The sequence below is a fragment of the Vanessa cardui genome, chromosome 12 (assembly GCF_905220365.1).
Source record: "Vanessa cardui chromosome 12, ilVanCard2.1, whole genome shotgun sequence".
Lineage (NCBI taxonomy): Eukaryota > Metazoa > Arthropoda > Insecta > Lepidoptera > Nymphalidae > Vanessa > Vanessa cardui.
Window position 1 is genome coordinate 12,075,894 of NC_061134.1, and position 22,569 is coordinate 12,098,462.

A 22,569-nucleotide genomic window follows, 5' to 3' on the forward strand; every position below is an offset into this window, starting at 1 on the left:
CATTTCGAAAGAAAATTTATTCAATAGAAAGCAAGTTCTTGTCGTATAAAGAAGTAATGATAAGATCATACAAATAAACTGGTGCATAAAACTCTTATGAAATGTTGTCATCCTCTTTTATTTAATAAACATAATGTAGTTTCTTATTCGTCACCAGAAGCGTAGTACCAGTAGTATAATTAACGAGCGTGTCTTATATGGGGCAATAAAAGTCTTTTATGTGATATAATTTGAATATTTATTTCGTAATGTCACTGGAAACAACACAAGAGCGGGCGACGATGTCGCTTTGGACTCACGAGCGACGTCGTCGCGGCTACATAAACTATGAAAAACAAGTGTCAACATTGCTATTGTATATGTATATTTTCATATTTACAATCCTCCAACTAACTTATTTACACTACGGATGTTAAAGTATGTATAACATACATAAAGCCGAAATATTTTACAGGTAGTGGATAAACATAGTCCATTTCAAGAACCTCATGGCTCACGTATATACATAATAATGACATTTTTGTTAGAATTTTTTATTACGACCGCGACGATGCGTTCCGAAAAGAATTCGAGCGAACGCTTGACGGAAATCGGGGCTAAATATCGTATATATAACTGGATTTAGAGTAGAATTGAAATAGCCGAGCCAGAGGAAAAAACTCGCCAGGTAATCGCTTATCACACACGTTTGGCAAATTGGCATCACTAAAGCCATTATGAAAAACGGCAACCAGCAGAAGACGAACGCCCCAGTTATTATTGCGAGGGTCTTTGCCGCTTTTCTCTCCCTTTTCGCTTCAAGGGACTCCTTCTTTTCTCTTTGCGAGGGAGCTGGAACGATAGCTCTCTCCTGCTTCGATCCATTTGTGACGGTCGAGGAAGACTTTTCTGGAGAAACAGATGGGGGCACTTTTTCATTGATCGTGAAAGCTGTGGTGCGAGGCTCTTCATCTAAGGTATCAACCGTTGATGTGCTTTGACCCTCAGTTAGCAAAAGTGCCGCTGCTAACGTTTCAGCACGAGTTCGTTGATTGCACTTCTTTAAGTTGAGAAATCGTTTCTTTACAAATCTCCTATCTCTCGCCGATTGGATCGGTCTTCCGGAGGGTGGTGCACCATCAGCTGAAGTCGGTCTTGGCGGTGGCGGCTCTCTTCTCCTTCGGATTCGTCTCCTTGCAGTTTGGAATATCTTCCAATACAGGATTAGTATAACAGCCAGCGGAACGTAGAAGGTTGAACACGTTGCGAAGATTTGGTATGCGAGGTCTTGACTGACAAGACATTTTTGCTGTTGCGTTATTCTTGCGAGGTAGTCAGGGTCCTTCCACCCCAGCTGAGGAGCTAGAGAGACGACTAGTGCAGCGCCCCAAACGAGAAAGATCATTGTGAAGATGCGTCTCTCATTTCTTATGTGTATATAGTCAACATTTGTCACAGCCCAATACCTGTGTAAGAAAAAAACCATTTAGTAAAATTTTAAGGTATGTATTGTCTTAGAATAGTTCTGAATAACCAACACTGCTAGTAACAAAACATCTAAGATACTCTATGTAATATATCACTCAAGAAATTTTGCTAAGGCAACGTGAAAGATTTTATTTTTAATTTTACTATCAGTTTGAGCTTGATGGTCTAATAAAGTTATTTCATAACTTTTACTAGCAAGAATATAGTTGCAAGAGGATTAAGTGATGTTCATGTTCATGTCAATGTTCATTAAATTGTTCTAGTTCTCATATGGTGTACCTATCAGTAGCAATAGCAACAAGATGAAGAATAGACGCGGAGCTGCAGAGTACATCGCTGGACGTCCACATATCACAGAGCTCAGGACCAAGTATCCAGCCTTGACTAACCTGATAATCAAAAAATATGATGAGCCAAAAAAAATGATAAATAGTTCATAGACAATACAAAATATATTTAGTTATTTAGATTATTAATACTAAGAAGCTGTGTAATTCATTTGATTGTTTAGTTTTTTAAAGATATGCTTAAAATGTAAACGTAATAATAAAGGATATATATAAGTCAGGAAAGAGCTACTGATAGTGAATTGATTATACAGACTAATGTAATAAATTATATTATTTCTAAGAGGTTATCAAAAGTTAAATCATACATGATGCTGTTATTTTTTTAAATGATGTTCGGCAAAGTATGAAAAGTTATGAGAAATATAATAATTGCCTCATAAACAGCTCCGAGGGGCATCACGAGGCAGGCGACCATTAAATCCGCGACCGCCAGCGAAGCTACAAGATAGTTGGCTACGTTTTGCAAGTTCCTCTCTATTATGATGGCTGCTATCACGAAGACGTTTCCTGTTGGAAATAAATATAGGTTTATTTTTATTATATTATTATGTTAACGATCAAATACCGGCACGAGGCGAAATGAATGAAGTGTCATTGTCGTTTTCGCTTTACCAAGTCTAAAATTTCAATTCAGATTTTATACGGAGTTAATATATATAGGAAAATTATATGGTCGCTCGTATATTGCGTGCATATAGGTCGGAGATTATGAATTTACACCTATACGAACTGAGCTGAGATGGCCTAGTGGTTTAAACCGATGATTTCGGGTTCAAACCCAGGCAAGTATCATTATATATATGTGCTTAATTTGTGTTTATAATTCATCTCGTGCTCGGCAGTGAAGAGGAAACCTGCATGTGTCTAATTAAATCGAAATTCTGCCACATGTGCATTCCATCGATCCACCGCATTAGAACAGCGTGGTGGAATATGTTCCAAACCCTCTCCTTAATGGAAGAGGAGGCCTTATCTCAGCAGTGGGAAATGTACAGGCTGTTACTTTACGTATACGAACTCATTTATTAGAAAGGCAACGTGATTAAGTTTTATAGGTTGTCAGTTGAGATATGTCAATGGTTTAAAAGTCTGTCAGTGTAAGTTCCTTTGTTGAATGAGGCTCTTGGTCTCTTAAGATAGGCGCACACCAAGGCGGGCCGCAACGTATAACAAAAATGCTCCTGAATCAGTTTCATACATTTTGTATGGGCTATCGCACACCTCAGGCTGGCCGCGGCTATAGTTTGCGCGAGCCTTGTCTGGGACTTGCCTGGGACAGCAACAGCGCCAGACGTACGTACTGACTTCAGTAAAAATTTTAACATTTCGTATGACAATAATTTAGATCTACATGTATGATCACTACGGTTTCATAATCCGGGCCATTCAGTTTTGATGTAGTATCAATAGTTTTATTTATTTTTATTACGCCAATTGTTAAATCTTTGACCACTAAATTTACTGTAAATTAATTTGCTTTAGATTCAGGGAGTGTGTTCGTATAAAAACAGTTATTGAACGCTAAGAGTAATCTGTACTTCTTGCTATGCCAGTTGCTATGGATTACGTTTACCATTTACCACAAGTTGGAATAATTGTTCGTATGCATTGAGCAAATTAAATTATCTAAAACAATAAATCTTTTGCGGACTCCCAATTAATAAAACGGTTCATCTATACAAATTATAAAATTGGAGTGTCTGTTTGTAACATTAAAATAGCCCTTTTTTACTCAATGCATATGTATGTATACACGGTACATATAACAAAATAGCATTTTTCACAATTTTTGCCTGTCTGTCTGTTTGTTCTGACTAAACTCTGGATCAGCTTGATCAATTTTGACGGGACTTTCACTGGCAGATAACTGATATAATAAGGAGTAACTTGGGCTACAATAATATTTTTTTTTGTAAAATTCAAACGCTTACAAGGTTGCGGGCACAGCTAGTTAAATACTAAAATTTATGTTGTTATAATACAGAAAAACACAGTGACCTTTATTTTCCCTATTCGAGTAAAATATTATCGGATATAGAACAATTCCACAAATCAAATTCAACTAAAACGTTAAAATATACACAGTATACAAAACATGGAATTTTCGTATCCATTTCCAGAAACAGATAAACACAAACTAGCTTCTGGAATCAATATTGTCGTTCTTATTTATATTGGAATATGTTCTGTTATCATGTTATAATGTTCTATTCGTAAGACGTATGGCAATTTTAAATTAATATCGTTTGAAAATTCATGGAACCATATGAATATGTATTTTCTACGTCACACTGGCGCTTCTGTTTGCTGAATTGATTCAATCTCATCTCAGCGGAATGTTCTAAACGAATATCTCAGCAATTTTAATTCTATTAAACTTAGGTCGAGCAGTGGAAAACCATTGGTAGTATCGACGAGTTACAATTGCATAAATAAATTGTTCGTTTCTGATGTTATATTTAAGTTTTTCTTATATTGATAGTAAATAAGGTTTTAAGGAATGGGATCCTTCACTAAGCCTCTATAACGTCAACGCACTGACATTAAGTAAGTCATCCTTAATAACAAGTAAGGAAGAATTCAATATAATTAGGTTTTTTTAAGATTTTTTTTTAATAAGCCAATGTATGTTTGTATGGTTACAGTAATTCGACAATTACACGGATATCGATATTGGTTGCATGATCATTGGAATCTGTAACCTTTTTAATTTATTCGGATAATGGACATTCCCTAGCTGAAGTTATGAAAGTGATGATGCTGGAAAAAATCGTTATGGAAATAATACTTTTTTGATAATACATATAAAATATTGTTATGTGTTTATAACACAAAGGAGTTGAAAGCGGTAACAGCCGTGATAAGCGGGCGTCATGCTGCCGACTGCGTCTCACCTTCGCGCCAATAAATGTTTCACATCAAAAAAGGTTTTATTTCATTTAAATAAAATAACTGAACAATTTAATTAAAAGAAAAATACTGAGTTTTATTGCTGATATTTTCGGGAGAGAATATATTTTAAAAATGTCCATTTTAAAGTTCTTTTTTTCTCCTTATTTGTTGCTGTATAAAAATCAATTTATCGTCATATGAAAATAAATTACATTACTATTTTAGGCACAATAACTTTTCCATTGGCCAAGAAGCGTTAAATATACGAAGCGTGACTCTGAATTATATAATGGAGTTACTAGGGTCAGTTTAAAGTTTATGCTGAGATTGAACACTTTACTAGTTACAGAAAATTTCAGTACAATCTCTATAATAGCTTATTGTATCGTCGTGTCTTGCACAAATTGTCGTATCTTAAAATGAAGTATCATATTTAAGCCTATATACAATTATATGTTACTGATTTTTATTTATTAATAATAATATTAAATATTGGACAAAATTACATACATTTTGATCCCAATGTAAGTAGCTAATGCACTTGTGTTATGGAAAATTAGAAGTAACGACGGTACCACAAACACTCAGACACATAACAATATAAAAAAACGAATGACATTTTTCTAGATCGACTCGGCTGGAAATCGAACTCAAGAGTGGCATACCCATGAAAACCGATGTACACACTATTCGACCACGGAGATCGTCAAATTCATTAATTACCTATTTATTAATTTAACTAAATGTTTGTTTGTTTAATCTGACGAAGAGTGGAGGTCTTGAGGTAACGGAGATTTTATATTTATATTCTGGATAAATGCAGTAAACTACATTTTAATAACATCCGTTACTAAAACTATTGATTAATGAAAAGTAAAAAGATAATAAATCCTTCTGTTTTATATATTTCAAAATATTGAATTTTGTTGCACGAAGCGTTATTTCTATAAACTTATTATGTAAGAATTGTATGCGTAATTATTATATCATGTTAATAAGTCTATCAACATTCTTGGTTGCTTGTCTAGTACTTAATTTAGTATTTTGTACTGACTTATCTGTAATTTGTAAAATTTTGCGTATATTTATTTCTTCTTTTCGATCTTTCTAATCATATTTCTTCCTATTTATAGAAAACAGATTTGTCCAAATAATGTCTATATCTATTAACATATATACCTATGTGTTCGTTGAATTTAATTATATCTGATCTGTATGCAAATTGGAGATAGCTCAATAGATAATACCCCGAAGCCAATATAGTTCTTGAAGGATCTTTGCCAACTCAAATGATACTTCGCCTGCGAACTGTCTTCGCCTCCAACTAGTTTAACAGTTAGCTAAGTAATTCACTCCAGCTGCGGTGATAATATTACCTAGATTTTACAACTTGCAAAGTTCGAAAGTTCTTTTCTGGACTTTAATTATGTCATTAAAATTTGAGACGGTAACATGTGACTCTAGTTAACTATTCTGGTTCTAGTGGTTAGCCTCGAATACTGTCAAAATTATGTTTTGAGGTTGGAATCAGAGTCAGATCAGTAATAAAAAAAAATTAGGTACAGATTGGTGAAATCTTAGAATTCGTTACGCTTCCATAACTTGGAAAACTGTTGGCGCCTGATCTTCCTCTAGCTGTCGTATTGTTACCCCATTTATGAGTACGTTCTATATCATATCTTCTGTGTTTGTTTTGTCTTTGTAAAGAAGGACTGTGACAGAAATTTGTCAAGACGATAACATCATCATCCAATTTAAATGGTAGGACACTAATTCACAGATAGAACATCACCCAATGACAACTGGGTCGATCAGTTAAATATGCTAGTCAGGATCATATTTCTATTCAGTATATTTTCAACCTATCTATATCTTTCCTGGAATATAACACTTCACGTATGCATTGGTCTAATTTGACAAGAATTTTTATGTTACCATCTTAAAGGATGCTAGATTTATTTTCTTTGAAATGAATCTGTAACTTCTTTGAATTATTTGGTTAAGACTTGGAAAATGTCGATCTAGTTGATCTAAAAAGCATACAATTAAGTCTTAAGAGTCAATCGATGTGCTTCCCCAGTTCGAAAGTCATAACCACAGTGAATGGATTCCATAGTTTGATTGTAGTCGAACTTGGAATACCAGTATGACCTACTTATAGTTTGACCACGGCTTTGTTCGTCTAGAGTTAGAGAAATGGCCATTCAAAATCTTCCCTATCTATTTCTTTAAAGCCAACATTTTTTTTTAAATTTCAAAGATTTAACATCCAGTTATATTGGCTCCACTTGTGACAGGATGGGTTCATTTTTCGCAAAGAGAACCGAAATTACGTTTCTACGAGGAAATACTGCTAATATTCTTGCCACCGCTCCTCTCAGTCGTGATTTGTAGGATAACTATTTTTGATAGTTCCTCGCATCCTTGTGTAAATATATTATATAGTGTTCACGTAATAGGGAGTAAAAATTTAGTATCAGACAATTATTTCTGTGGTTGATGTGATCAGTCATTCGTATACGTATTTTAAGTGACGATTTTGGTTGCAAACCCAATCAAGCATCACATGATATTTATGTACCTATTTTGTGTTAGTTAATCTTCAATAGGGGACTTTGGATAAGCTCAGCTATAGGATTTACTGCAAAAAAAACACAAACCTATGCACAGTAAATGTTTAGAGGTTGTAACGTTTAACTAATATGCTAACACTTTTGGCCATTTTTTTTTTGTTGACCTATTGAATGATTTTTAAGCTCTATAATTTTGTGGTATTTACCAGGTGTTTTCTTGCTGATAGAGCTTTGTGCATGGCAATGGAAGTAGGCACTCCCATCACATATTCTGGCAGCAGTACTTAGTATTGTAATCCGCTTTGTATTCTGAGAGAGACAGTTTACTTAGATAAAGAAGAACCAACCCAAAATTATTAGCGCATTGGCGAATCAAGTGTTGAATGTTTAATTAAGCGTCATCTCTATCTTTTTGTCTATGACGATGGTGACTAGTTACCATAATTTGTCATTGCGTCTTTTTATTACATATTTAAAACAAGGGACATAGTCTTCGAAACGCGTCAATCATTTGGTATAAAACAGATGTAATATGCTTGATTCCTATGTAACAAAAGTGCTATGACATTTATCGATTACATAACGGTAACATGTAACGTTAATAGCTAAAAAAAAATGTATAACAGGACGAATAACCTTAATTCAGTCTTTATTGAATTTGAATTAAGCGAAGTATTTAACAAAAACGCGACCGAAAAATACTTAGTTACTGCCATTGTTTTAATCGGTTTTCATTTCCGAGCGGCGGTCAAAAGAATTTAATTATCTACATTGGATAATTATTCATTCGGTGTTAATTAACTTTTACATCATTAAGGAAAAATCGGCATCACCCTGTTTTTGAGACAATGCCTTAGGCGCTGCATTATCCGAAGATTAAATAGATTTCGGAAACGAGGCCGTTATGAAAATTCGATGAAAGTGTTTGAAAATTGAAAAGAAAATATCTGATACAATTTCAGATAAGCCAAAAACATTAAAATGAAAGAAAATGTATAAAGTAACAGCCATTTAATATCCAATAAGATATTTTTCACTAAAATTGGAATGGAACAAATTGGAATTCTTACAAAATAGTTCTTGTAGAAACTTATTTACAATATGGCTTTTAAAATATATTTTTGGAATTTTAGCAAAACATTAAATATCATTTGCCAATGCCAAGTTTGAAGCAACAACAGAATTGAATTGGCACCGAGGATGAACTGGCCTACGAATCATTATGGGCGCACGTTAGCTGTTTTATGTTCAGCATTTACGGTAGTTTTGCCCGGATTCCCATACTCGTTACTAATTTGGACGAGAGCCAGCGCAGCGCTGCCAAATTCGCTATAAATATGATTATGATTAGAAAAATATTGTTTCATCAAAATCAATTATGTTAGTCATAACAGAATATGGTGTGAATGGTTCTGTTATTTTTGTGGCATTTTTCGGAGACAGAATTTCCTATTTACTAAAACAGTCCTTTCGTTTCTCACTGTTTGGATATGACTTCCTATTGAGGCGAGATTTTTGCTTTGAATGTTTGCTAACACCGTCTATATAGTGTTGAAATATAAACATGCAATAAGCACATGTCATTGTAAGTCAAAATATTTTGGAGATATTGTAACAAGACTAAATTATAATAATTAATGGTATCAAAAAAAAAGTTGACTTTCGTCCATGAAGTTGTACCAACAATTTGATTAATTGCGACTCCCCGTTTAAAATTCCAATACATTTCTTACTGCAATCAAGAAATAGAATGCGTCTTTACTGTATCGAGCATATTGAACGAGCAATTTTTGAATGAAACTTTCCAAGTTGATTAGAGTAAGGAGTCCAGACGTGATCGAAATGAGAACTGCTTCCTTATATTCTAGCTGCGCGAAAACGACCGTGAAACAGTAAATTCTTATTCGCAGATGCTCATTGGATGTTCCGTTCCTTCTATGGGTCATTACGATGAAATAGCCATAACTATGAGTAAGTGCGAGTAATGGGTGATTATGATGCGTAGTTACGGTCTTATCAAACAGTAAACGTAATAGCCTGTAAATGTAACATTGCTTTTAATTAAACACATTATTATTAATAGCTCTTTTTGTCCCAAGTTTGGACAAATACTTGGTTAGTTGAATGTTATTTGGCTTCAGTTTTATCATGGATTGATACTTATGAAATAATTAGGTACTATGTTGCTTTTCTCAAGCCCGTCTATAGGTACCTCTTACTCAAATATTCTACCCACAAATAGCAATGCTTAGTATTGTTGTAATCTAGTTTGGAGGGTTTCAGTAGTTACACGAGGGATATAACATCTTAGCGTCCTACGCTGATGGCGAAATCGTGATGTAATGATGGCTAATATTTCTTACGGGAGGTACCACAGTTATCCTATTTATCTGTTTGCATATTTCCTACAAATTCCATTTTCCTTGAACATTCAAAATAGGTTTTAAATAATCAAGTACATTCAGTTCATCTTTTAGTTCTAGTTGCTGTGCTATCTCACTTGACACAATAACTAAAATCAATCTCATTTTATTTTGTTGTACGTCATTTAGACTACAAATTACTACTATTAATTACAAGGATTTTACAATTTTTTTAAATCTTTACATTTTTCTTGTGATTTTTAATATCAATGATTGAAATTGTTTTATACATCTCACAAGTTATAGTTCACGTATCACATATGTTCTTTCGTAGCAATAAATATTCCTATATTGTTTTTATTTTTAAATTATTACGTTATAAAAATACAGCTTGCTGCATGTATTTCCATATTAGTTGCTCTAGACGTCCGCTACCTTTTTTTAAAAAACGAATAATTACATTTGAATGTACAGCTAATGTTCTTAATTAATTGTCTATACTTTTGTTACAAAAACGCAAATAATTTTCTCTGTTTGTATGTCAGTCTGTTGTCTAGCTTGAACTCCAAGGAGGGGCAAAGGCTCCTTTTTGTGCAACACCTGTGATATTTGGTACATAACTTACGTAACTGACACATGATCAGGACTCTGTCGACTTATCATTACATAGTATAAAACAAAGTCGCTTACCGCTGTCTGTACCTTCGCATGCTTAGATCTTGCAAATTACCCGACGGATTTTGATGGGGATTTTTTTAATAGATAGAGTGATTAAAGAGGAAACTTTTTGTATATCATACATGGACAATATAGTAAAGAAACAAGAAAATAATCTGTTGAATACTAAGTAACAGCAATGCACCTGTCCGAAGCCAAGGCCGCTAGTGTGATATATTCAGAACGGGATACTTACCAACAATAGTAGCCAAAATAATGAGAGCGAGGACAACGGACGTGACCGCCATGAGGACGAGCGACGTGACGTCGGTGGCGGTCGCGTTACCACTGGTGGCGTTGAGGGTACCATTGCAACCCCACGACACAGCATCCACCCACGAGCAGTTGCCGTCGAACCACTCTGAAGGTGGGTAAGTGACTTCATCTGGAAATGGAGAAGAATTCTTAAAAAATTACTTCAAATAGTTTATTAGCTGTAATTCGAAATTAATTAAATTTAATTTAAGCGAATAATAATGCGTTAAATCACTACCATATTTCACGGTTCACAATATTTCGACAGTTTACAATCTGGCGAGATAGATTGTAATCTAACGATGTTTGCAATCTTACGGTGACATATATAATTAGATAGATAAAAACATGATGAAACGTATGTAATTGAATAAGAGTAACTGAGATTCTTGCCGGTTCTTCTCTGTACTCTGTATAATAAACATTCCAAAACAGTGATACGTTGATTTTAAAATATACCTTGTAAAAAGACAATTAATAAGTGTTTGTAAAAGCTTATTTAAAAAAAGCATATTGTTATTTTGATTCAAATTTTGCTAGCTTTGTAGCCCGCCTTTTATGTTATTGTAGCCTATTTCAATTATCAAACAATTTCCAACCTTCCTACGTAAGCTAGACCTGTATGCGGTAGCCTCGGTTATGTTATTAAAAAGATATCGCCATTTCGTGAGTAGCAATTTTATGAAATAGATAGGTATAGTTCGGTTTATAAATTTTTTTATTATGTTGATAAAAATCGTTGGCAATTAATATATATAGTTAAAATTAATTGGTACGACAAAGTAATCATTATGAATTGTTATAATTTTGTTAATAATGTTGAGCTGCTTTGATTGTAAATATATACGAGTATAACGAGTAGTCAGGCATCAGCTCGTTACCAGATATACCTAATGATATTCGAAATATAAGACTAGTCGTTTACGTTCTTAATTTAAATCTTTTCGATATTCTTTACCATATCCCTTTTTTAAAAATAAATAAATCTTAATAATACTTTTTGACGCTTCAGAACTAAGGTACCTGGTGCTAAGGTACTAAGGTATTTCTAGTACCTGTAGTTAGACTTGAGAGTCGAGATGGCCTAGTGGTTAGAACGCGTGCATCTTAACCGATGATTGCGGGTTCAAACCCAGGCAAGCACCGCTGATTCATGTGCTTAATTTGTCTTTATAATTCATCTCGTGCTCAGCGGTGAAGGAAAACATCGTGAGGAAACCTGCATGTGACAAATTTCATAAAAATTCTGCCACATGTGTATTCCACCAACCCGCATTGGAACAGCGTGGTGGAATATGTTCCAAACATTCTCCTCAAAGGGAGAGGAGGCCTTTAGCCCAGTAGTGGGAATTTACAGGCTGTTGTTGCTGTAGTTAGACTAGCTCAGTCTGCCTCCAAACCATGATAACACATTGCGGTTTGTCGGTAGATAACATGATGAGTGCTTGACATGCCAGACGGGCCTACAAAGTCCTACCATAGATTATATATCTTCTTAAAAGACATTGATTAAGCGTTACTCGACAAATCTATTCTATTGTTACCCTTTCACGACTAAACCACGAAATCAATGATGAAATTTGGTATGTAGCTAGATTAAACTCCAAGGGCACTTTTTTAATCTTCAAGAGGATAAAGTTGTCGATGAGGGGTTGTATGCGACGTTTTGAAAATTTTAGATTAATATTGTTAATCTTTTTCAAGGAATAAGGCAAACATATAGGAATAGTAAACATTATAAATAGAACTTCATGCCGATAGTTCATCTACATGATGTATATATCATCGTAAAATTATAACTACCGTTAGATAATAATCTATTTCGCGATATTGTGAACTTTTGAAAAATTGTGCGTGGAAGCGTGGAGTTATTGTTCGTTGAATGGCACGCAGAATAAATATATGAAATCAATTGTGTTTAATTGCCAATGTAACTTAATTATTGATAAGGGTAACTACGAGTTTCGTGGCGGTTCTCAGTAGATTATATGTACATATCGAATCGATGGTAACATTAAAATTTAATCTCGTAAAACGTCGATAAAAACGTGCTAGCAAGAGTTAGCTTGTATAAAGTATATTTTGATTCTGTTTGAAAGAACATAAAGGATTCCTTTCAAGGCAAACTTAGAAGTTATTTATTAAAAGATTCTAGTAGTAATTCCACTAGAACCTTTTCCCGCTGGCCTTCGACGTCGGGACAAAATGCACTGAAGGACTCGAAAGAAGAAATCCTTTTTTAACCGACTTCAAAAAAAGGAGGAGGTTCTCAATTCGTCGGGGCCTTTTTTTTTTTTTTTTTTTTTATTTTTTATGTATGTTACCGAATTACTCGAAGATGGCTGGGCCGATTTTGACAATTCTTTTTTTGTTTGAAAGGGCATGTTTTACAGGTGGTCCCATTGTCAGGAGATCGGGATCTGATGATGGGATCCTGGCGAAATCGAGGGAACTCCTCAAATTTTATAGGCACACCTATAGTGATTTTGGTTTTATTCAAAGTGCCTTGGTCATATGCTCACGAAAAGTGACATTTGATGAAGTGAAACTGATGATGAAGACCACAACTGGTAATCAGAACCTATTAGTAAGTAACTATTTTACGGGTTTAGTTCTTTAAGATACTCGTCAAGCAATTGATGTTAGTAAACATGCCTATGATGAATTCTAGCTGATGGTGGATTACCCGGAGAATTCCTCAGTGATTAACGGCATTGCATCGGGAAAAATGGTATTGTCTAATTGGCGATGAGCAGTTAACATTAGGCTATTGTAACTTAGGAAACGCTTAATTTGAGTTGCAGTCCACATCGTATTGAAACGGGGTTGAGTTAGAGTCGAAAGCCGAAATGTACTGAGTATAATAAAGTGAATGATAAACACTACCAATTGTAATTATAAATAACAAAACAACACTGAAAAGCATTAAATAAATTTTTATAAATAAAAAAAAACCGCCTTCAAAAATGAACTAAAAAGAAAAAAATAATCAGTTACATCCATATCCAATTTACGATTTTTTAATCACCTTTTGAAGTCGGTGCCAACAAAGTAAATAAATTCCTATATTGAAATCATTTAATTTGTATCGATAGTAAGGTTTGTCTAATGGTGTCATCTATACAATAAATAGATTTAGTTTTTGTATGTATGTATTATGTATTATGTACCTATATTAGCAATGTCGGCACCGACTTTGAGAGGTGATTAAAAAATCGTTAATTGGATATGGATGTAACTGATTATTTTTTTCTTTTTAGTTCATTTTTGAAGGCGGTTTTTTTTTATTTATAAAAATTTATATTACCAACGTTTACGGCGGCCGTTAAAGCGGTTCGAGTGTTATTCAGTATTTAATGTTTTTCTCCTGTTTGAAATATATATTACACGAAAACTTGGCAATTTTTGAATATTTGATATTCATGTAAATATCTTGTCTCATATCAGAAATATGTTTAAATTAAGAATGTACATTTTCGAACTTGAAATCTAAAAATGTTTTATGTAAAGTTTTCTGTATGTGTGTGATAACTATTCATCATGTAATTATTTAATTTTAATTTTTTTTTTCTAAAATGTAAGAATGAGACATTGTCCGTCTATGCTTGATACCGTATAATCCGTGAATCGATTTTCAAATATAAAATTTCTATATGTGGGAGAACATGGAATATTAGTAAAATATCAGCCAGTATGTCTCATTGCCGAGCTAAGTTAGACCTCTTCTCCTTTGATTAATACTGAATCGCAACGCTGATTTAATTTAACTAGTTTTTATTTACAGTAGAAAAGATTCGAGATGGCTCAATGCTTAAAACGCGTGTCTATGATTGTGGGTTCAAAGCGAGGCAAGCACCACTGAATTTTCATGTGCTTAATTTGTGTTTATAATTCATCTCGTACTCGGCGATGAAGAATAAAATTGTGAGAAAACCTGCATGTGAATATCAACGAAATTCTTCCACCAATCCATATTAAAGCAGCGTGGTGGAATAAGCTCCTTGTTCTCATAGAGAGAGGCCACGGTCCAGAGTTAGGAAATTGACAGGCTGTTATTGTGTTACTCGTTATCCATCATGACTTCGCACGGGTAGCTTTCAAGAATTCTATGAGGTTTTTGTCATTCTACCAGTGATCTTTTTCTCTCGCTATGGTAACTAATCATACTCCATGCTTCGCGTAATTTCGGAGGAAAGGTTCAAACAATTTTCTTCCCCATGTCAATAGGCCAGTCCGTCTATGATACAAAAATAAATCTGTCTATATAAAACATTCAAAATAAACATGCTATTTATTCTGATAAAGATAAACATTAAGGTATTAATATTAAAAAAGTATTTACTGTGATATATCCATTAAATTTTCCAGCACTGGCCTTTCTGGACATACCTAAAAAGTCTGAGATATAAAAATTTCGTATCTGTTATAATTTTGGCAACATTCGCTTCCTATAACGATAACTTCTGTAAGACTAAGCATATTAAGCTGTATCCAAAAATATTTAATATTTTAACATCTTATGTAACTATCCGATATAAAAACGTAAAATACTGCCCGTAATCCGTATTTATCTGATACACTTATGCCATTTGGTAAATAAGCAAAGATTAAGTTTTCTCGTAGTGCACTTACATTTTCATAATCTGAGGTAGTGTCAAACGGGATTGCACAAAGCCCTACCAAGTAAAAGATAAGTTAGCTCTAACTATGTGTGCCTCGATTGTGGATCGCTGCCATGAATCTGCATGCATCTTTATACTCTCAATTAACTGTTAAGCAAGGGATCTAAGATCCATTGTTGCTGTAATTACGTTTACTTATTCATATTTAAACGGAAACACAAGGAGAATAAAATTTTAACAAAAAGAAAAACCGACTTCAAACAAAACACTATTTTAAAACAAATGAATATGCATGGAAAAGTAATAAAAATAATTGCGTATTCAACATATTTTTTAGAGTCTTCCTAAGTTAAATGAAATGAAAAATATTAGACTACTTAAAAGTCGATTAACGATTATATCATGTAGTTATAATTATTGGTATATTTGGAGTCGGTGTCAGCCACGGTGCCATTGCCCCAACAATAAAAAGAAAGAAGCGATACGAGCCCCTTGATTGATCCAGTATATTATTGTGTAAAAGGTAATTTGTAAAAAACATATTTTTTAAAGTATTCTCGTATTGTTTTTTGATAGATATACTGTAGGGATTTATTGGCTGACACCGACTCCAAATATAACAATAATTATAACTACATGATATAATCGTTAATCGACTATTAAGTAGTCTAATATTTTTCATTTCATTTAACTTAGGAAGACTAAAAAATATGTTGAATACGCAATTATTTTTATTACTTTTTCATGCATATTCATTTGTTTTAAAATAGTGTTTTGTTTGAAGTCGGTTTTTCTTTTTGTTAAAATTTTATTTATTTTTTGATTTTAAGTAAAGCTGATGTTGACTAACTAATTTTTTTTAATATGGATAGATTAAGCGTTCCGTTTATATGAGTCAGAAACTACTTCGAGGACAATTTCAAAGGAAACTTGCGAATAAAGCAAAAATAGACTTTCGAAAATGCGGATTTAATGCGTCACGCGGCGTAAACTACAAGGATCCCTCGAAAGAGCTGTAATCGAACTCAGCAAAAAAACTTTGAAAAAGACCAACTATATTTCGTACATCATATGACATCACATCACATACACAAAATTTGATTAAAGATAGTAAGAAATTCTGCCCCATATCGCACCCTAACTGCGAGTCGTATAGGAGTTCCATCACTACATAGTATAAAACAAAGTCGCTTTCTCTGTCCCTTTATCTTTAAATCTACGCAACGGATTTTGATGCGGTTTTTTTTAAAAGATAGTGTGATTCAAGGGGAAGGTTTGTGTATAAAATACATGAACAATATAGTAAAGAAACACTGATAATTTTAGAAGTTTGCGATGTGATGTCGTATATAAACAAATTCTGTAGTATATTTAGTATCAGTATTGCACCCGTGCGAAGCCGGGGTGGGTAGCTAGTTGATTATAATATTCGACTATGATAATTACATAAACATAACCACATTACGGAAGGTGACTCAAACATCCAAATAACCTATAAATAAAAGATTCGACCGAGTATCGCTAACGTGCTCCTCAGAATTGTTCCGTTCCCTTCCGTTTCGTTACTTTGTCATGGATCCTGTGCTCAGAACCTTACCAAACTTTCATCAAATTACCCTTGAAGTATATATTTTATAATAAAAAAAGAATTATCAAAATTGGTTAACGTGATTTTCAGTTATTCACCTATTTGTCGCGCATATACATAATGCAAATTTAAGACTTAAGTCGTTTTCACATGGATACCATCATCGGAAAAAAAATAAAAAAAATGGGACCCCACGGGAAGCACTACCTTTCAAACAAAAAAAAATTATCAAAATCGGTCTACCCAGTGAAAAGTTATGAGGTAACAAACAAAAAAAAAAAAAAAAAAATACAGACGAATTGATAATCTCCTCCTTTTGGAAGTCGGTCGAAAACGATAAAGTTATATACATTATATATACCGCATTTTGGTTGTACAATGTTTTGTAAGGTCACAAAGATAAGTTTGTAAAAACTATTGTGTGTCTGTCTGTATGTCGCTCTTTCACGACAAACCGCTGAACCGAAATTGATGAAATTTGATTTGAAGCAAACTTGAACTCCAAGAAAGGCTACTATTTTGCGTACCGCATGACAATTGATGCCATAAAATGTGAGCGAAGCCGCGGGCGACTTCTAGTATTACATTATTAACTTTTTTAATATTCTTTAATAAGTGCATTCGAATACAACACCTATAAAAAGTTTAAATGGAAGCAATTTGGCCTGAATGCACTATTAACTTCCTATTTGACGTAGTATCTATTTTTATTTACTCGACTTTAAAAACAAAGAGGTTTTATATTTGACAGATTTACATGTTATGCAACCTTTTTTAATTTATAGAGTACATTTTTATGTGATTTTTTTTGTTATTTCTTGTATTTTCTTGATGACCTCTGTGGTCGTGTGGTGTGTTGTCTTGGGTCTGGGTGTTTGTGGTACCTTCGTTACTTCTGATTTTCCATAACACAAGTGCTTTAGCTACTTACATTGGGATCAGAGTAATGTATGTGATGTTGTCCAATATTTTATTTATATTTATTTATATTTAATTTTTTCGAGTCTGCATTATTATAATTATGCTCTCGATTATTTTTTCTTATGATTTTTGACAAAGGCAAATAAACAATGTAATCAGTTCACATGAAATTTTGTCACTTAAAATAGCCTCATTTTTTATTATTTTGCCTTTGCTTTTTTATTATTGTATCCTAAGTTACTCCTTATTATATCAATTATTTGCCAGTGAAATACCCGTCAAAATCGGTCTCGCCGTTCCAGAGATTAAATGGAACAAACAGACAGATAGACAAAAAATGTATATAAATATGCATTGAGTAAAAAAGAGGTATTTTAATATTACAAACAGACTCTCCAATTTTATTATATGTAGAGATAGAAAATCAAAAAAGGGAAATCATTAGATGGTATAAAACAAAGGCGCTTATCGCTGTCTGTCCCTATGTATCTTCTTTATAGATCTTTAATACCACGCAACGGATTTTGATGCGGCGGACAATATAGTAAAGAAATAAGATAAAAATTTGTAAAATGTTTTTAGTATCAGCATTGCACACGTGCGAAGCCGGGGCAGGTCGCTAGTTAAATATACATTTACTGGTAATAAAGCCTTAAGTGTATGTCTAATTAATTATAAATGAATACACGACACTGGGATTCTGATCGTTTGGCATTCATATCTAATTGCGCTAAGCTGAGTCTGTATCTAAAATTAACGTTGAATCTAAGAGATTAGAATAATCGCCTTAGTCGTAAATTACTAGACAGTCGTAGTTAATTCAACTTGATCCAAAATCGTGAAATACCGCCTCCGTAATCTTACACTTTACAGCTAATTAGACGGCACTCAGATTATAAGTCCCGATGGAGACTTTGATTTTATTGTCACTTTTATGGAGGGAAATTATAGTCTCTATTTTAGCTTTGGAAATCATTTGGAAATATTTATTGGCTAATTACGACAAGGTAACCGGGTTATTTGTAATACTTGTTGACTTCCAGAATATATTACATACTTATATAATCATATTTAACTAACATGACTTTACGTATTTTTAAATGTAAAGAAGTATTATATATATTTGTAAATATTTTCTAAGAAAGTAGCACCTCATACTAATCTTTTATAAATCAATAATAGTCCATTCATATGATACAAAATGATAGAGCTAAATTTGAAACAACCCTGGGTTAAAGTCACAATTCTTTTTGGCACGCACTTCGTCCAATACCATTATTAACTTACATTTGACCAACCCTAACTTAACTATTTAATGAATGTTTAATGAAGTCAACAAAACATCCATATTGATAACTGATTTCGTTTACATTCCGTATTAATGCATCGATATCGGCAAATAGTGATAAATTAATTAATCGAATTAATCATGAATTAGATTATTTAGCTGATAGAGATTATTTGATTTAGTTAAGCGATATTGTTCTTAATCTTATATATGAAATACAATATATGTTTTTGTATATATTCTATATATTCACGAGAATTTTAACGTATTAGCATTAACTTAGAATATTTTAATAGTGTTGTAAAACGTAATTATTAACAAACATATTCAAAGAGGCATGGCAACGCTTGTTGAACGTAATGTGTTTTAACATTAATAACCTTTTCATATATTTCTTTTAAGGTAAATTTAATTACACTTAGAAGTGTATTTGCGGATAATATATAGTAAATCGAAATTTTCGAAGTATTTCGAACTCTGCATTTTGCACTCTGCAGAATATTATTGTCGTTACACTTTTTATGTGATGGGTAGCAATCGAGCAGGAGCCCCATTTGATGGAAAGTGACCACCGGCCTAGGACATCTGCAACGTCGGGGTTTCTTGCAGGTTCGTTGCCAGCCTTTATGGAAAGAGTACACCCTTTTCTAGAAGGTTCCCAAGTCTGATTTCAGAAAAACCGACGGTGAAAGCTAGTTCCAAGGATTGATTGTGCGAGGCAGCAAGATCTTAAAAATAGCGCTGTTGAGGATTTTGTTGAGTATTTTTATTGAATTCATTTTAGAATGATATAAAATTTTGATTAGCAATAAAGCTTAGATCATAAAATCGGAAAGTTGAAAGTGTGGGCAGACCGAATATCATTCGGACCAATTTTGTGTGGTTGATGCCAAGTTGAGTTTATTTATTTATAGACTGAGAGGGTAGACTTTAATTGCTCAAATGAAGATTTTTTTTTTTATTTAAAATATATATTCAGATGAGATTAAGTGAACTGACATCACGCATTTGCCAGCAATCTTCAGAGTTACGGTTTTGTGTCTCTTGTTTTTCGCGTTTTTCATTTGTTTTTTTTTTATTTCATTTATCCTTCTTATCGATAGACAACAATACAAGTGTTTGGTAGTATGAGAACCTGGTACCTATTAAGAAAGGTTTTCACTAAGCTCCATCAAGTAAATAGGACTATCACAATCTATGAAATAATGGTTTAGCAATAATTGACGAAAGTTCTATCGCTGTCTGATATCCGCGTACATTAATTCTGTGAACTATTTATTACTATTATAATGTTTTTTGAAATATAACTCATGGATGAATAACTACAAATGATTGGTCAACACATTAAAACCATTTATAAATAAGGCTACGGAAGAAATACAAAGGCGGTCTTATCGGTAAAAAGCGATCTTTCAGAAAACTTATGGGTATTGGACCCAACGTAGTAGAAGGCTATAGGAATAATGTTGTCTTAAATTTTCGCGATTATTACACATTTAAATAAAACTAATTATAACGGATGAATCGCGTATATTAATTAATTTTTAAACATCCCGACGTTTCGAGCACTTTGCAGTGTTCGTGGTCACGGGTAGACTGGGTACCCGTGACCACGAACACTGCAAAGTGCTCGAAACGTCGGGATGTTTAAAAATTAATTAATATACGCGATTCATCCGTTATAATTAGTTTTATTTAAAGGCTATAGGAAATTGTTTATAGTTGTTATTGTATGAGAAAGTTATAAAACCTTTTTATTCGTGCCCTTTTTGTAAAAAAGGAGAGATTGAATGATATTTTGATTTAATTACTTTTAATTAACGCCAATCAAACAGATAAATCGTTGTAAATCCTCACATTGCTACAAATAACATTAAAATGCATTGAATTTTTAGTCAAATAATAGAAAAAAGCAATTTAAATTGCTTTGCTTCAATGTATGTTTCAATTCAAAACTGTCGCGATACCGCGCCAGTGGAAATATTCAATTATGAAATAGAAAATTCAAAGACTGTCAGTGCATATTTTTAATTCATTAAAAATGTTAGCGTTTGTTGTTAGTGTAAACAAAACTTAATAGAATAAGGCTCTGACGACATTAGTTGAAACAATGTTGGGTATAAGGTTTTGTTAGGATACTCACCGCTGGAGTCATTGAACCCGAGTGTTCGCGATGCGTTCATTCTTTTGTCGCTCGTCCTCCTGAAACAATTGTTTTTCACGTTAATCAATCTTGTTCAGATGTTTTTGTAGTCAATATAACAACAACAATAGAATCCGTATTATCTTACAATACGAATTAATTCGTTTTGACGGTGCATTATTAGCCTATGCGGAATAATTACAGTGATACCTGATAAATGGTAATTGGTAACCTCGGATTATTAATATCATAAGCGACTCTAACCCTTTTGACACCCGTGTGAAACCAGTACCCGTCCTCTAGTAGGAGACTAGTCAAAATGAAACCTTTACATTTAAATTTTCAAACGGAAATGCGGGTATAAATAGGCAAATTTACATGATGTTAAGAAAGAGTAGGAAAAGATAGAGCTAGTGGTGGCGCGTTTTGCGTTGCTATCGAGCGCCCTGTCGGTTGTAAAATGGGCGAAGGGTCTTTGAGAGCGCCGCTATCGCGAACGAAGCATCTTTAGAGGTGTCGCAACAAAGGACGCTGGGTTACCTTCAGACCCAGCGCCCATGTGCATCGCACATTCTTAACTATAGATAAAGCCGCTTCTGATTAATAACGGCAATAAAATACTTAATTAGTAGATGATGTATCTATAACTTCATTGAAAAAATATATTCTGATTCGGACTGGATTACGGCTTCACCTAAAAGTTATTTTTGACAGGAGAATACCTGATAAGTGAGGAGCACACCGCTCGTGTAATCGGGATCGCTTTCAATTTGAACACGACTGTGATTGCGTTCGATACACAATAGGTTTACAGTATACCCAAATAACAGATAAAATGTATGAATTGATACGACTGCGTATAGAACGCGACCCGTGTTGTAAAAAGTGCAAAATTAAATCGATCATTTGGTCTAAAATATTATAATGTATGTACAAAAGTGATTTTTCAATATCAAGTTGGACCATTGGCATAAAATATGAGCGAGAGGAAATTCATCTCATCTCCATACGAGAAAAATAATTGTCGCTACTTCTAATTTATATCAGTATAGTCAAAAAAGTTTTAGACGAATGCATAGAGACATAACATCTTGCGGCTAGCACAGCTTCGTACTTCGCCGATGTATGAAATGGTAAATATTCCTTAACGCTCATGTCATACCAAGGCAGGTAAACCTCTTAATATCCTGTGGTACTCACGCAAGTTCACCTATCTATATAATATAAAAAATAACCTAGGCACTTAGGTACGTGTACGTTTATACATATATGTTAGCCGCTTAGTTTTTTGCTAAGAGCATTAATTCCCTTTATAACTCTTTTCTTTTATCTTAACGTCTATATTTCTAAAGCCGAATATACTATATTTGTTGTAAAATCAAAGTTTGTT

At 33.5% G+C, this 22,569-nt stretch overlaps 1 protein-coding gene across 1 annotated transcript in view; it reads right to left on the reverse strand.

The window, feature by feature from the left end:
- Positions 1-248: 248 nt before the first annotated feature.
- Positions 249-22,569, reverse strand: part of LOC124534263 (5-hydroxytryptamine receptor) — a 126,126-nt gene continuing 103,805 nt past the window's right edge. The window contains exons 2-6 of the mRNA XM_047110012.1: positions 21,180-21,238; positions 10,559-10,747; positions 2,191-2,324; positions 1,747-1,856; positions 249-1,445 (exon numbers count right to left, since the gene is read on the reverse strand). Coding sequence (XP_046965968.1) covers positions 524-1,445; positions 1,747-1,856; positions 2,191-2,324; positions 10,559-10,747; positions 21,180-21,219 — 1,395 coding nt within the window. The 5' untranslated portion in view covers positions 21,220-21,238 and the 3' untranslated portion in view covers positions 249-523. The remainder of the gene's footprint in view (positions 1,446-1,746; positions 1,857-2,190; positions 2,325-10,558; positions 10,748-21,179; positions 21,239-22,569) is intronic.